Genomic DNA, 15,227 nt, shown 5'->3' with positions numbered 1-15,227 from the left:
TGAATAGCGCCCCCTAATGCATAACTGGTTAATGCACCCGCTGTGTCAGATTTTTTTTAAACTTAACGGAAAAAGCAAACCCTGCAATAATCTGAGTACGACGCTCAGATAACAAATCAAGCACTACAGATATCTGCCATGTTGGAGTCAACAGAAGTCAGAAATAGCATTATTAATATTCACTTATCTTTGATGATCTTCATCAGAATGCACTCCCAGGAATCCCAGTTCCACAATTAATGTTTGATTTATTCGATAAAGTTCCTCTTTATGTCCAAATACCTCATTTTTGTTAGAGCGTTCAGCCCAATAATCCAAATTCATGACACACGAGCAGACAAAGTCCGTAGAAACATGTCAAACAAAGTATAGAATCAATCTTTAGGACGTTTTTAACATAAGTCTTTAATAATGTTAAAGGTCTGCCATGAGAGGTGACTGTATAGTTCCCCTAAGGAAAAGCATGTTTAGTAAATCTGCATTCTCTGTGAGAGCTTCCCATGTCTGGAATACACTGCCATCAGACACACATAACTGCACCACATATCACACTTTCACAAAATGCTTGAAGACATGGCTAAAGGTCAATCAGATTTGTGAACATGGTCCCTAGCTGTGTGTTGCCGCTTTCCATGTTGTCTGTTGTCTGTAGCTTGTGAGGTGTGGAAACACTTTGTTGCTTTTATGAATTTTGTCTTGCTGCTTTTTGTTTTATGTTGCTCTGTCTGTATGCTACGTCTTGCTTGTCCTCTGTTGCTCTGTCTGTATGCTATGTCTTGCTTGTCCTATGTTGGTATGTCTTGCTTGTTCTATGCTGCTATTGTCTATATTGTAATTGTTTTTAATAACCTGCCCAGGGACTGCGGTTGAAAATTAGCCGGCTGGCTAAAACCGGCACTTTTACTGAAACGTTGATTAATGTGCACTGTCCCTGTAAAAATAAAAATAAACTCAAACTCAAACTCAAAACCGGAGAATTCCTTTGTCTTCAGAAATGCAATGGAACTCAAGCTAACTCTCACGTGTACGTGCGTCACGGGCTCATGGCACTCTGCCAGACCACTGACTCATTCAGCTCCCATTCCCCCCTCCTTCACAGTAGAAGCATCAAACAAGGTTCTAAAGACTGTTGACATCTAGTGGAAGCCTTAGGAAGTGCAATTTGACCCCATAGACACTGTATTCGATAGGCCAAGAGTTGAAAATCTTGAAACCTCAGATTTCCCACTTCCTGGTTGGATTTTTCTCAGGTTTTTGCCTGCCATATGAGTTCTGTTATACTCACAGACATCATTCAAACAGTTTTAGAATCTTCAGAGTGTTTTCTATCCAAATATACTAATAATATGCATATATTAGTAACTGGTACTGAGTAGCAGGCAGTTTACTCTGGGCACACTTTTCATCCAAATGTGAAAATGCTGCCCCTATCCCAAACAGCTTAAGCTTTATTTTGATGTATTACACTTATATTGTCGTGAGTCTTGAATATTGATATTTCTGTAGTTTCACTGGATGTTGTCAAATCGATCCCGCTAAAGGGACTGGCGCGCGAAGGGATCACTAACAGGATAAGAACTTGTCACAAACCCAGCCATGGTCCCAGCAATTTTGCACCCTACAGGCAATATCAAATGAGCAAAAATTAAGAAATAGGTTCAATTACCAGAAGTTCTCACATGGCCCTTACAGTGCCTTGCAAAAGTATTCATCCCCTTTGGCTTTTTTCCTATTTTGTTGCATTATAAACTGGAATGAAACTATAATGAATTTTTATTTGGATTTCGTGTAATGGACATACACAAAATAGTCCAAATTGGTGAAGTGAAAAAAAAAAAAAAAACTTGCTTAAAAAAATTATATGAAATGTAAAACGGAAAAGGTGTGCATGCATATGTATTCACACCCTTCGCTAGGAGGCCCCTAATTAAGATCTGGTGCAACTGATTACCTTCAGAAGTCACATAATTAGTTCAATAAAGTCCACCTGTGTGCAATCTAAGTGTCACATGATCTCAGTATATATACACCTGTTCTGAAAGGCTGCAACACCACTAAGCAAGAGGCACCATGAAGACCAAGGAGCTCACCAACCAGGTCAGGGACAAAGTTGTGTAGAAGTACAGATCAGGGTTGGGTTATAAAAGAATATCGGAACGTTTGAACTTCCCAAGGAGCACCATTAAATCCATTATTAAAAAATGTAAAGAATAGGGTACCACAACAAACCTGCCAAGAGAGAGCCGTCCACCAAAACTCACGGACAAGGCAAGGAGGGCATTAATCAGAGGCAACAAAGAGACCAAAGATAACCTTGAAGGAGCTGCAAATTTCCACAGCAGAGATTGGAGTATACAGTATATCACAAAAGTGAGTACACCCCTCGCATTTTTGTAAATATTTGAGTATATCTTTTCATGTGACAACATTGAAGAAATTACACTTTACTACAATGAAAGGAGTGAGTGTCCAGCTTGTATAACAGTGTAAATTTGCTGTTCCCTCAAAATAACTCCACTTAGTACACCCCTAAGTGAAAATGTCCAAATTGGGGCCAAAGTGTCAATATTTTGTGTGGCCACCATCATTTTCCAGCACTGCGTTAACCCTCTTGGGCATGGAGTTCACCAGAGCTTCACAGGTTGCCACTGGAGTCCTCTTCCACTCCTCCATGACGACATCACGGAGGTGGTGGATGCTAGAGACCTTGCACTCCTCCACCTTCCGTTTGAGGATGCCCCACAGATGCTCAATAGGGTTTAGGTCCGGAGACATGCTTGGCCAGTCATCACCTTTACCCTCAGCTTCTTTAGCAAGGCAGTTGTCATCTTGGAGGTGTGTTTGGGGTCGTTATCATGTTGGAATACTGCCCTGCGGCCCAGTCTCCGAAGGGAGGGGATCATGCTCTGCTTCAGTATGTCACAGTACATGTTGGCATTCATGGTTCCCTCAATGAACTGTAGCTCCCCAGTGCCGGCAGCACTCATGCAGCCCCAGACCATGACACTCCCACCACCATGCTTGACTGTAGGCAAGACACACTTGTCTTTGTACTCCTCACCTGGTTGCCGCCACACACGCTTGACACCATCTGAACCAAATAAGTTTATCTTGGTCTCATCAGACCACAGGACATGGTTCCAGTAATCCATGTCCTTAGTCTGCTTGTCTTCAGCAAACTGTTTGCGGGCTTTCTTATGCATCATCTTTAGAAGAGGCTTCCTTCTGGGACGACAGCCATGCAAACCAATTTGATGCAGTGTACAGAGTATGGTCTGAGCACTGACAGGCTGACCCCCCCCCCCCCCCCACCCACCCCTTCAAACTCTGCAGCAATGCTGGCAGCACTCATACGTCTATTTCCCAAAGACAATCTCTGGATTTGAAGCTGGGCACGTGCACTCAACTTCTTTGGTAGACCATGGCGAGGCCTGTTCTGAGTGGAACCTGTCCAGTTAAACCGATGTATCTTCTTGGCCACCGTGCTGCAGCTCAGTTTCAGGGTCTTGGCAATTTTCTTATAGCCCAGGCCATCTTTATGTAGAGCAACACATTTTCTTTTCAGATCCTCAGAGTTCTTTGCAATGAGGTGCCATGTTGAAATTACAGTGACCAGTCAGTATGAGGGAGTGTGAGCGACGACACCAAATTTAACACACCTGAGACCTTGTAACACTAACAAGTCACATGACACCAGGTAAGGAAAATGGCTAATTGGGCCCAATTTGGACATTTTAACTTAGGGGTGTACTCACTTTTGTTGCCAGCGGTTTAGACATTAATGACTGAGTTATTTTGAGGGGACAGCAAATGTACACTGTTATACAAGCTGTACACTCACTACTTTACATTGTAGCAAAGTCTAATTTTTTCAGTGTTGTCACATGAAAAGATATACTCAAATATTTACAAAAATGTGAGGGGTGTACTCACTTTATTGATATAATGTATGTCCATAGGACCACTTTAAGCCGTACACACCACAGAGCTGGGCTTTACAGAAGAGTGACCAGAAAAAAAGCCATTGCTTAAAGAAAAAAAATAAGGAAACATGTTTGGTGTTCACCAAAATGCATGTGGGAGACTCTCCAAACAGATGGAAGAAGGTATTCTGGTCAGATGAGACTAAATTTAGCATTTTAGCCATCAAGGAAAACGCTGTGTCTGGCACAAATGCTCGGCTATTACACAGAACCCAAACCTGCTGCGTCCTGGGATATAAACATTGATTTGTTATTTTACCTGAAATGCACAAGGTCCTCTAGTCCGACAATTAATCCACACATAAAACGTTCAACTGAATCGTTTCTGGTTCTCCCCTCCTGCCAGGCTTTTTCATCTTTCAACTTATATGTTGATTGGCATCTAAACTTTCATAGTATTACTACACTGACCGGCAACACAGTTCGTCTTTCAATCACCCTCATGGGTATAACCAATGAGGAGATTGGAGAGGCAGGACTTCTATTTTAGCCCATGGCAATGCAGACGCTCGCGAGCAGTGTGGGTGCACTAATTGAATAACGTAGATTTCTAAATGTATTTTGCAACTCTCGCGCACGCGAAATGAGTGGTGTGGTCAGCTGATTAAAGTATTCTTTAGTAAAGGTTGAATAGTCTATTGTTCAGCTATTAACCCTCCCCAACTTGCAACAAATTGCTGTTCCCATCTCATTCCTTTCCCTCTTTCGTGTCATCATTCTGCTCCTGAGTGGCTCACTTGTGGGTGTGCTGGCAGGATATGGCAGCATCTTCAGGTGTGCGTCAAGAATTCTGCATACAGTAGCATGTTTGTGTGAAGGTATGGTTATTAACAGTTAAATTCTTATATGATATGGAGGTACATTTGTATCTTTTTGTCGAGAGCAAAACCTTTTGTATTTTCAATCAAAAATAATTGTTCTGAAAGCAACTCTTTTTCTGACACAAAGGAAGTCAAAGCGGACAACTACGAAGATGGCATCTCAGGTAAGCAGCACCGGGCTTTATTGACGTATCCTAAAAATGACATCTGCTGCTTTAATTTGAACGGTATTTCAGAGAGCGAGCTGATCAAAGGGGTCAAATGTAGATATTGCCAGATGTTCACTGTCCGAGGAACAGGCTGTGAATACTTTATTGCAGGCAAAAGTCTCCATAACCAGAGGTAATTAAACTGTTCTGTGTTCTTTTTCTCCAAATCTGCCTGTCTTGTTGTACATGGAACCTGTCTCGCATGCATGAATTAAAAAAACCTTAAGATGTCAGCTGCTAATTTTCAGATTTACACCACATAGTCCAGTGAAAATGTTTGTATTTATCTGTTGCTGCCAAGTCATGATTTCTCTGGGGGTTAGCCTTGTAATAACCAAGTGGTGAGACACACAGCCCTCTGTATTTAAATGCTTCAGGCACACTCCGATAGGTGTCTGCGTCACATACAGTATCTTGTATTGACATTATCTTCTATTGTTTGTCCTAATGTGTCTGTTTTTCAGCATAAAGTACTCTGTAGCCACTTAGTGTGGAGACCACACACACTAAGAGTCTCTCCTTCACTTCATCCCTCTCCCTTCTCCCTAAATCCTCTAGGTTATATCAGCTGTTTTGGTGAACCCCTCCAGCATCTGAAATGGGGCCCAAGGCTGGTTAGGAGACACCACAATTGTGATGAACTGAGAAAATTAGGGTAGCACTAATTCATGAATCGTATGTTGTCTGCTGCTGTTCTTAGCCTTTTCCCTTTGTCTTCTACACCGCTCTCCCCACCTTGACTTTCTTCCTCATTTTATAATGCACACCATACAGTTTGAACTTATATTATAAATACTACAATTATCATAATTATCATGTATTTATGAAACCTGGATAATGAACTTCTTTCAATAGTGTATCACATTCTCCACTGGTTGAAATTAAGTATCTCATTGAAATACTATCCTGTGTCCTCAGATGAATGCAGATAGTTTTTTTTCTGTATATATGAATTACAAATCAATTATGTTTCTCGTCTATTGCATAGTTACAATGTGTAATCATTGATGTTCCAGGAGCAGGAGTGGACACAGCATCATTCAAATAATGCAGTTCGATATGACAAAGAATGTCTCAGATTCATACCTGAACCGCACCTTTATTTGCCGTAGAAGAGTACATGATCAGTGAATATGTTCAATGTACAGGCTACAATGTGGGAATGTCATGTGTGGTAATAACTACAGTACTTGCATCCATGGCACTAAAGTTATTATATTCTACTCTATCCATATGCTTCATAATGCCATTCAGACTTGAAGTTGATACAACTATGATAGCTGAGGTTCATAGGTTCCGAACTAATATTCATACCAAACGTTTTAGGGTAGCTGTAGCTAGCTGCACATCCATAGGCATACAGTTATTTTTATCCTCCACTACACAATAAAAAAGTAGCTAGTTAGCTAGCTATGTTACTTCAGCAACATTGCAAGGCAAGCAGTAAATGCTTTAGCTAGCTAGATTTTTACATCCTGTTTCACAAGGCGACAGCCTGGTTTGTTGGTTTTCTCAGGAGTTCCTAAAACATTAAACAACCCGAATTACAAATTCATTCTCCTAACACTAGCTAGCTGGCTAATGTTAGCTAGTCAGAACTTGCTAATTAGTGATTTTTGTAAACTAACTTTGACAAAATAAATATGCACAAACTTTTGTCTAACATTAATCCTCTCAATGTTTTGCTATTTAGTTCCGCCGTAATGTTTTGTCAGGCATCTTTGTTGAATGCCACAAGGCAAGGGTGGCTCGTGTCAAAATTTGTCATTGGAACAACTCGATATGATTGGACCCAAATGCATAATGAGTGCTCTAACTCCCCCTTGTGGTGGTCTGGAGTTATGAAGCCGTGACGCTGGGCACCTTTAAGTCCAGCGGTGCTCGCAACTTTTAAAGGAGGAACCACTGTAGTCATGTTGTGTAAATCAACTGATACAATCCCCCCCAAAGATACATTTTAATATCAGGTTGTGAGTCAACAAAATAGGAAAAATGCCAAGGGGGTTGAAGACTTTCACAAGCCACTGTATATTGTATTACTAGGATATGCTAGATGTAGTTTGAAGAGAGACGATTTGGAGAGACTTTCACTTTCTCTTGAGCTATTTTTGTAGCCTACCTTTTAGGAGATTGGAAGATTTTCAGACGAAGAAATATGGGCAATAAATATTTAGGCCAATTTCTAGGCAATGTAGTAAACTATAGCCAAATCAAAGGCCTATTTAGGAGGTACATCTCCTTGGAAGGATAACTGCTCCGTGCTTCTCTGCCCATGCATAAGCTATAGCCTACTCTCTTTAATTGAGACCACACGCACCTGATCTCGCAGGTATGGCTACTGAACTGAAAGCAGCAAGAATGACAGCGACACTTGCTACGTTTTGCATAGGTCTATTAGATATTGCCTATCTTTTAGAGGGACAATTTGCAGGCAAAGACAAATAAATGGGTAATAAATACTTATTGACAATGAAAATACGCAACACTCGCTCCACATAGTAGCCTAACCTATATGCACCTTGCGCCCTTTCCTTTTCAATTATGATTTTAAAAAATACAGTTGAAGTCTGAAGTATACATACATCTTTGCCAAATAGATTTAAAGTATTTAAATACTTAAAGTATTCCATTTTTCACAATTCCTGACATTTATTCCTAGTAAAAATTCCCTATCTTAGGTCAGTTAGGATCATCAATTTATTTTAAGAATGTGAAATGACAGAATAATAGAGTGTTAGGAATTTTATGAATAATGACTAAATATCTACATTTAAATAGAACTATAACTAATTAAACTCTACCCGGTTTTATTTTATCTGATTAATAATGTTAATTCATAAGGAAGGGATTTTGTAGCATGAACAAGGAGTAATTAAAATGTAATAAACACCATTCCAACTTAGTTGGAGAGGTATGTGTTGTGGGTTTTTAAGTAAGCAAAAAGGATCGTTAACCTATGGTTGAACCGACTCAACTTAGCTCTGGGATGTTTAGATAAGGCAGTGAGTGCCTCCCTAGGTTTTCCATTATCTGGAACTGTCTTCTAAATAGTGATGGATGAAGGTGAGACTTCAGAAGTTAAATCTTGATATAGTGTGTGTCTGGAGTGAGCTAGGAGGTTGGAATAAACTTTTGAACCTGTTTTGTCTTGGTCGAGAGGAGGAGATTCATTCTATAACCAATGACGTCATATTTTGTATATAAACTGTTGTTTGTGGTTCCATGGCAGCGAGCTCCGAGAATAAATACTATTATCTATCTAATTTTGAAAAGACTGGTCTCTGTCTATTTTATGCAAATAAGAATCTTACAAATTCTTATAAATAGACTGAGTGATTTTAATTAATGTACACATATAGGAATTATGAAATTCCGATGACTTAGAGAGAATTATTTATTTCAGCTTTTATTTCTTTCATCACATTCCCAATGGGTCAGAAGTTTACATACACTGAATTAGCATTTGGTAGCATTGCCTTTAACTTGTTTAATTTGGGTCAAGCGTTTCAGGTAGCCTTCCACAAGCTTCCCACAATAAGTTGGGTAAATACATTTTGGCCCATTCCTCCTGACAGAGCTGGTGTAACTGAATCAGGTTTGTAGGCCTCCTTGCTCGCACACACTTTTTCAGTTTTGCCACAACTTTGGAAGTATGCTTGGGGTCATTGTCCATTTGGAAGAACCATTTGCGACCAAGCTTTAACTTCCTGACTGATGTCTTGAGATGTTGCTTCAATATACCCACATTATTTTCCATCCTCATGATGCCATTATTTTGTGAAGCCCGCCAGTACCTCCTGCAGCAAAGCACCCCCACAACATGATGCTGCCACCCCTGAGCCACCCCTTTTTCCTCCAAACATAATGATGGTCATTATGGCCAAACAGTTCTATTTTTTTTCATCAGACCAGAGGACATTTCTCCAAAAAGTACAATATTTGTCCCCATGTGCAGTTGCAAACCGTAGTCTGGCTTTTTTGTGGCGGTTTTGGAGCAGTGGCTTTTTCCTTGCTGAGCGGCCTTTCAGGTTATGTCGATATAGGACTTGTTTTACTGTGGATATAGATACTTTTGTACCTGTTTCCTCCAGCATCTTTACAAGGTCCTTTGCTGTTGTTCTGGGATTGATTTGCACTTGTTTCACCAATGTACGTTAATCTTCTAGGAGATAGGAGACCTTCCTGAGTGGTATGGGCCAAAATTGTGGCCAACAATGTGATTTTCTGGATTTTTTTTCCTCATTTTGTCTGCCATAGTTGAAGTGTACCTATGATGAAAATTACAGGCCTCTCTCATCTTTTTAAGTGGGAGATCTTGCACAATTGGTGGCTGACTAAATACTTATTGGATTGTGTAGAAATGCAGGAAATTAGCTTTATGTAATTAGTTACAAAACAATGGAAATGCAATTGTGTATTGCTGTTTGTCTGATATACAACAATCCATGATCAGCAACGCTGACCATGAGAACATTTTGCAGAGAAAATGGGTTGAGACAAACTATTTAGGCTCAGAATTACATGTGGTCCATTGTTTACCTTGTCATCAATGACATGTGGCCCATTGTTTACCTTGTTACTTGGCAACGACCACAAGGGTGTTTCAAAGAGCTGTCAGTTTCAAGTTTTAATGTCACATGCACAAGTACAGTGAAATGCCTTTCTTGCAAACTCAAAACCCAACAATGCAATAATAACAATGTATTACTAGAAAAGAAAAACAAATTGAAATACACAATAAAGTAAGTAAGTAAGAAAGCATACCATATACAGGATTTTTTTTTTTAAGTCAGTTCCAATACCCTATTTACATGTGCTAGTCAGCAGTAGCAGTGTGAAATTAATAAAACACACATGTAAAGAGATGCCCTGGTGGCCGCAGTGCAATTTAGAATTAGCCCAAAAACCTACAACCCGCGACCAATACATTTTCACCAGCAGCATAGTTTTCAATGTAGCCCAATTACCTGAAAACTGCAGACATAGCAACCCGGCTCTGCTCCCAGCCCACTCAACCTATTTTTATTTCCGGCTTCCTGATAGTTTGAGATGATTTCTTAAATTCTGAACATTTTAATAGCATGAAAATATTATTGTTGATGTTTTGGTCATTCAAAGGCTATTGTTACTTGGGAAATAGGATGAGTGTGCAATACCTTTAATGTATTGGTATTGGCCAGTTTACTATTTTCCACTCTTGCATAAAAAAAGGATTCTGTGAAAATATAACTCGTTCACGTTAATAAAATAAATACTGTAAATACCAAGGATAATAACGCTAGAGTCTGTTTTGAACATACCGGTACGATTATTCAAGGATCCTTCTCATTTCCTGAATTGACTTCTCCGTCTGATTGGTTATGTCTAATCAAAATGGCGATCCTCATGTGAGGGACGAATGCTGTTTACTCGTTACATTTTGACCATTAATACCGGACATATATCAAATCATCTCTGAATCAGCCATGTTATCAAGCATGGCTTTAAGAAGTGCTTTTAAATCGACATCTGTCGTTCTGCGAGAATGTGGTGTTTTATCCAGGCTGAAAGGAACCTGTGAGTCTCTCCGATTGAGACATGGGGCATTCACCTCTGTCACCACAGGGCCTTCACACAGCAACAATGAGACTGCATTGACAGGTAAATAAATATATATTTATACTCCTAATTTCACAGAGTAGACATGTGTGCTTGCGATATGTTAGTTAGCTAAGGAGGCCGTATAAGTCAATGCGACAATGAAACGTCTTGTCGATGCGCGCGGCTGTTAATTTTCTGCACTTGCTCGCATGCATGTCAACTAGCTAGCTGCACACGCCGAGCAAGAATCAAGGAACCATTACTGAAAAATACGAAATAGGTAGATTTTGTGTGAAACCCCACTTAACATCATCATCATCAGAACACCTCGTAAAAATGTGTTTTTCCATTAGTCATGTAGTGAGTACAATTCTTCCTTGGGTAGGCCAGGAGAGGGCACTGCAGCAATTAGCTAGGATATCTAGTGCACATATATCACAACAGCAGTAAACATGATAGACAGGTACACGAGTTATTCTCTTTGTGTACACAGTGACACAGGCTTTCTATTTGTATAGGGACATCAATTCACTACCCCATTGTCCTTATCATCATGTGTACTAACTAGGCTAGCTATATGGTTTCATTATAAAAATAGATTACATAAAATGGATCCTTATTGTATACTAATGCAGTGATAACTATAGCTAGTAGCTACCTATCTAACCAGCTGAAATTAAAGGAATATTTTTTTAACCAGACTGGTGCGAAGGTAATGCCATTTTAACCCAGACATATGACTAATACATTTCCTATAATTTAATCAGTCGGTCTGCTAGTAAGTGTTTTTTATGAAAAGGATGTGGGAACCAGAGTTATTTTCCCCACAGGCCCCCTGCAATGTGTCTGCAGCAGCTTTTCTCTTCTCACTCCACCACTCTTGGTCATGTATGCAGAACATGACACTCAACTCTTGTTTCTATTATCTCAGCACTACAGTTCACAAAATGTAGGCTTACATCAAAACAAGTACTACTACAGTAAGATATCCCAACTCTTACTGCAAACCATGTTGCTGCTGAACATGCTTACAGATGCTTTCTCATGCAGACACATACACTGAGTGTACAAAACATTAAGAACACCTTCCTAATATTGAGTTGACCCCTCCCCCCTCTCATTTTCCCTCAGAATAGCCTCAATTCGTCAGTGCATAGACCGTGTCGAAAAGCGTTCCACAGGAATGCTGGCCATTGTTGAGTCCAATGCTTCCCACAGTTGTACCAAGTTGTCTGGATGTTCTTGGGGTGGTGGAGTGAACAAAATGTTTTGTGCACTCAGTGTAGTTGCAGGCAAAAATCTGGCACCATCCTATGGTTCATAAAGCAATGGACTAACAGTAATTATGTATTGTTTGATAATTTGTTTAATTCTTACCAGGTATTGGGAGTTTCACCATTCAGTCTGTGAGAAACTATGCCCGTGTCGTAAGAAAGAAGAAGCCAGGTATGGAGGACCAAGGTCAACTATTTGATCTAAGACCACTTGGATGTTTGATACTTACTGTCTAAGTTTTTTTCCATCAGTGATGAAAAGTCAGTTGAGTGATCTTCCTCCGACAATGCTGAAAATGGAATATGCCGCTGTTCCACTCGCTCAAACGTATGTACATTTAATTTGTCCAAACTTAAATTAAATGTATTTTATGTCATGCAGACATGGCTCATGTATGTTCAACTCTCCCATGTCCAAACAACTACAGCATTGAGATGATGTTGTTTAAAATAGTTATTCTGTCTTTATTTGTACAATATATAGGCCTACTCTGCCTTTGTACTATACCTCTTCTATACAGTACATCTCTTCCTAATGCTGATCGGTTATTATGTGTTTACAGAGCTGATGACCTTGTCAAAAGACTTCTGACACTGGAACTAGCAAGCCATGTATGTTCTTTTCACCTTGTTACTACATTCTATTCATCTAGTCTTTCTCTTTGCGCTCATAAGAATAACTACAGTAGAGTAACTACAGTTTGTGTATACCTGTTCGTTGCTATAGTTTACATTATGATATGACCGTTTTTCTATACCTATGCTGGATATTGCATAATCAAAACACCATGTTGTGTGTCACCAGAGCGAGAAGTTGAAATTGAAAACGGAGCAGCTGATTGCAAAAGTCCAGAGGGATGAAGCTGACCGCAGCTCTACAGAAGTCAAGGGTAGGTTCCCGTTTTGGGACTAGTGAACAACCGTGCTTTTCCTCTGAGGAACCACCTTATTTCAGCAATCGTTTGTTCATTCCTTAACCCCTTTCTTGACCTTTTAGTGGCCATTTTGACCTCCAAAATCCGAAACTACCAGGAGCACCTGCACAAACATACAAAGGTGTGTATGGGTGACGGGTAAATGCAAGACTGTGTAATTTTAAGTCCCTATAGTAACAGTGACGTGAATGCATATTATTTCCACACGTGTAATTTCCTATCCCCTCCCTATCTGGTGTGAGGTTTGTCAACAGGATTTCCTGTGTAGTGCATACACATACCATGACATTTGACAGAGTAGTAGTGGTGGTGCTGCTGCATGCTGGGAATTTAAACTGTCACAATGTATACACGTAACATTGAATCAAACATTTTTGCAGACATATTGCAAAATATAACCCTTTTAGCACAGCTAAAATGTTAAAGCCAAGGTTTGGCAGTCTGTCACTATACTGTGTCTCACTTTTGTATCTCACTCCCCCCACGCTTTTTTTAGTTTGGTTTTGAAAGTCTCAATCACTATGCTATTTTTAATTAGAACAAAACCCTCCTCTATTATGTAAAAGACATGTTCCCAGACTAGGGGTTTGATTCAATCTGTAGCCATGAAGAGCTGCGTTACAGCACAATATACATTTAAAGGCAATATTCTTGCGGAGACATCATTCACGGTGAACGCTGCATTGGTCAGCTCAATGAGATATTACCTTTACATTTCAATCTCCCTACAGTGCTGCTCTTCAGCGCTATGGATTGAATCAAGCCTTAAATAATGTTATCTCTTTAAGCTTATTTTTTCTCCATTTGACCTATGACTCTGTGTTTCGGCCCCCCATCTTTGTATCAGGACAAAGCGAACAAGCGATGGATGCTCATGGCCATTGACCGCAGGAAGAAGCTGCTCAAGCACCTCAGGGTAACGCGCTACGACGCCTTTGAACATGTCTGCCAGCAGCTGGGCATCACCTACACTTTCCCTCCGGAGTACTACAGACATGCCACCCGACGCTGGCTGGCCAAGAAGGCCCTGTGCATTAAGGTACACAACAAAACTCTATTCACTTTATTTAGCGCAGTTTTCTAGCTTGGTTCCAGAGTGGTTTGTACTGTATGGTTGGCAAGACAGCACAAACAGATCTGGGACCAGACAAGCAATTTTCTTGTTACTATTTCTGCTGTATGCAGGCTGTTGAACCATGGCTTTTACCATTAGTCTAATGCATGACTTAATCTAAAAGTCAAAGCAAAGCTTTTTTATTTTATCTATATTTAACTAGGCAAGTAAGTTAAGAACAAATTCTTATTTTCAATGACGGCCTAGGAACAGTGGGTTAACTGCCTTGTTCAGGGGCAGAATTACAGGTTTTTGTCTTGTCAGCTCAGGGATTCGATCTTGCAACCTTTCGGTTACTAGTCCAACGCTCTAACCACTAGGCTGTTTGCCGCCCCAAATGAAGACATTTATAATTTGGTTGTTGTTGTCATTGTTGTTGGGTGTTTTTTTGTAGGTTCATCTGACTGTGTACTTTCTTAGGTCTTCAAAGAGGTGCAGAAACAGAAACTGGAGCAAAGGAAGAAAATTAAGCAGACCCCTCCCCCCACGTTGGCAGAACCAGCCAGGACAGCAGCTACAGAAACCCAATAAACTGCTACAGTATCCAATGTCTGTCTTATGCATTCAGTCTTGCTCTCAATGGACAAATTAGTTTTGCATGGCCCAGTGAGCGGGGTTTGCTCCTTTTCGACCATTCCATTTGTCCTAAGGAGAAATCTCCACCCACCCATGCAACCAGTTCATGTAAAATTAATTTTCCCATGTATTGTTATACTGTAATAAGAAACATGAATAACTTATTGTTTGTAGTACACCAAGTCTTCATTCTTCTTGTCCCTTCTGCAAGTAGATGCATCATCAAATAAATGCAGTGACGCAGATATGTGGTTTTGGTGTGGGCAATGTCTATGTGCTCCACATATGTGACCGGAGTGTCAAATAAACCCACAATGAATCATTTAATAAAATGTATTGTATAATCCATTTGTTTGCTCTCTTTTTAAAAAACTTTTATCACATATAGTCACTTGGGTATAGTGATATGTAACTACCCCAATTGAAAGAGATAAAACACCTCTACTTGATGCTGATTAAAATGCTAATGAAAGATTAAAAAAAAGAACATTACGCCCTATGGTTGAACTGTGGTTGAAACTGAAGTGTAAGATTAATCATATGATGACTTTCCTGAACATAGCTTGTAATCGTGTTTACGAGAACTGAAAGAACATCAGATATCTGGTGTTTATCGACCGACCTATGTTAAACCAAGGTTATACTCATTATCTGTCACCTGTGAATTGACCTTGAAACCTATAATACTGTGGAATGGTCAGGTCATTAAACAGCTTAACTGTCCTACTGTGAATT

General features: G+C 39.9%; 1 protein-coding gene across 1 annotated transcript; it reads left to right on the top strand.

Annotated features, from left to right (window-relative positions):
- Positions 1-10,361: 10,361 nt before the first annotated feature.
- On the top strand, positions 10,362-15,215 carry LOC139393854 (mitochondrial ribosomal protein S15). The gene is made up of 8 exons (XM_071142103.1): positions 10,362-10,653; positions 11,974-12,039; positions 12,120-12,195; positions 12,431-12,479; positions 12,673-12,757; positions 12,865-12,923; positions 13,650-13,841; positions 14,337-15,215. Exons 1-8 carry the CDS (start codon positions 10,479-10,481, stop codon positions 14,445-14,447), a joined length of 813 nt encoding a protein of 270 aa, XP_070998204.1. The 5' UTR covers positions 10,362-10,478; the 3' UTR covers positions 14,448-15,215.
- The last annotated feature ends 12 nt before the right edge of the window (positions 15,216-15,227 follow it).

The sequence above is a fragment of the Oncorhynchus clarkii genome, chromosome 3 (assembly GCF_045791955.1).
Source record: "Oncorhynchus clarkii lewisi isolate Uvic-CL-2024 chromosome 3, UVic_Ocla_1.0, whole genome shotgun sequence".
Lineage (NCBI taxonomy): Eukaryota > Metazoa > Chordata > Actinopteri > Salmoniformes > Salmonidae > Oncorhynchus > Oncorhynchus clarkii.
This window is presented reverse-complemented; position numbering and strand designations above follow the sequence as displayed.

Excerpts from the sequence above, each read along its gene's own strand:
- LOC139393854 (XM_071142103.1), top strand. The coding sequence starts at position 10,479 with ATGTTATCAAGCATGGCTTTAAGAAGTGCTTTTAAATCGACATCTGTC. Across the intron at positions 12,480-12,672 it reads CACTGGAACTAGCAAGCCAT|AGCGAGAAGTTGAAATTGAA; the intron begins GTATGTTCTTTT and ends GTGTGTCACCAG. Across the intron at positions 13,842-14,336 it reads AGAAGGCCCTGTGCATTAAG|GTCTTCAAAGAGGTGCAGAA; the intron begins GTACACAACAAA and ends GTACTTTCTTAG.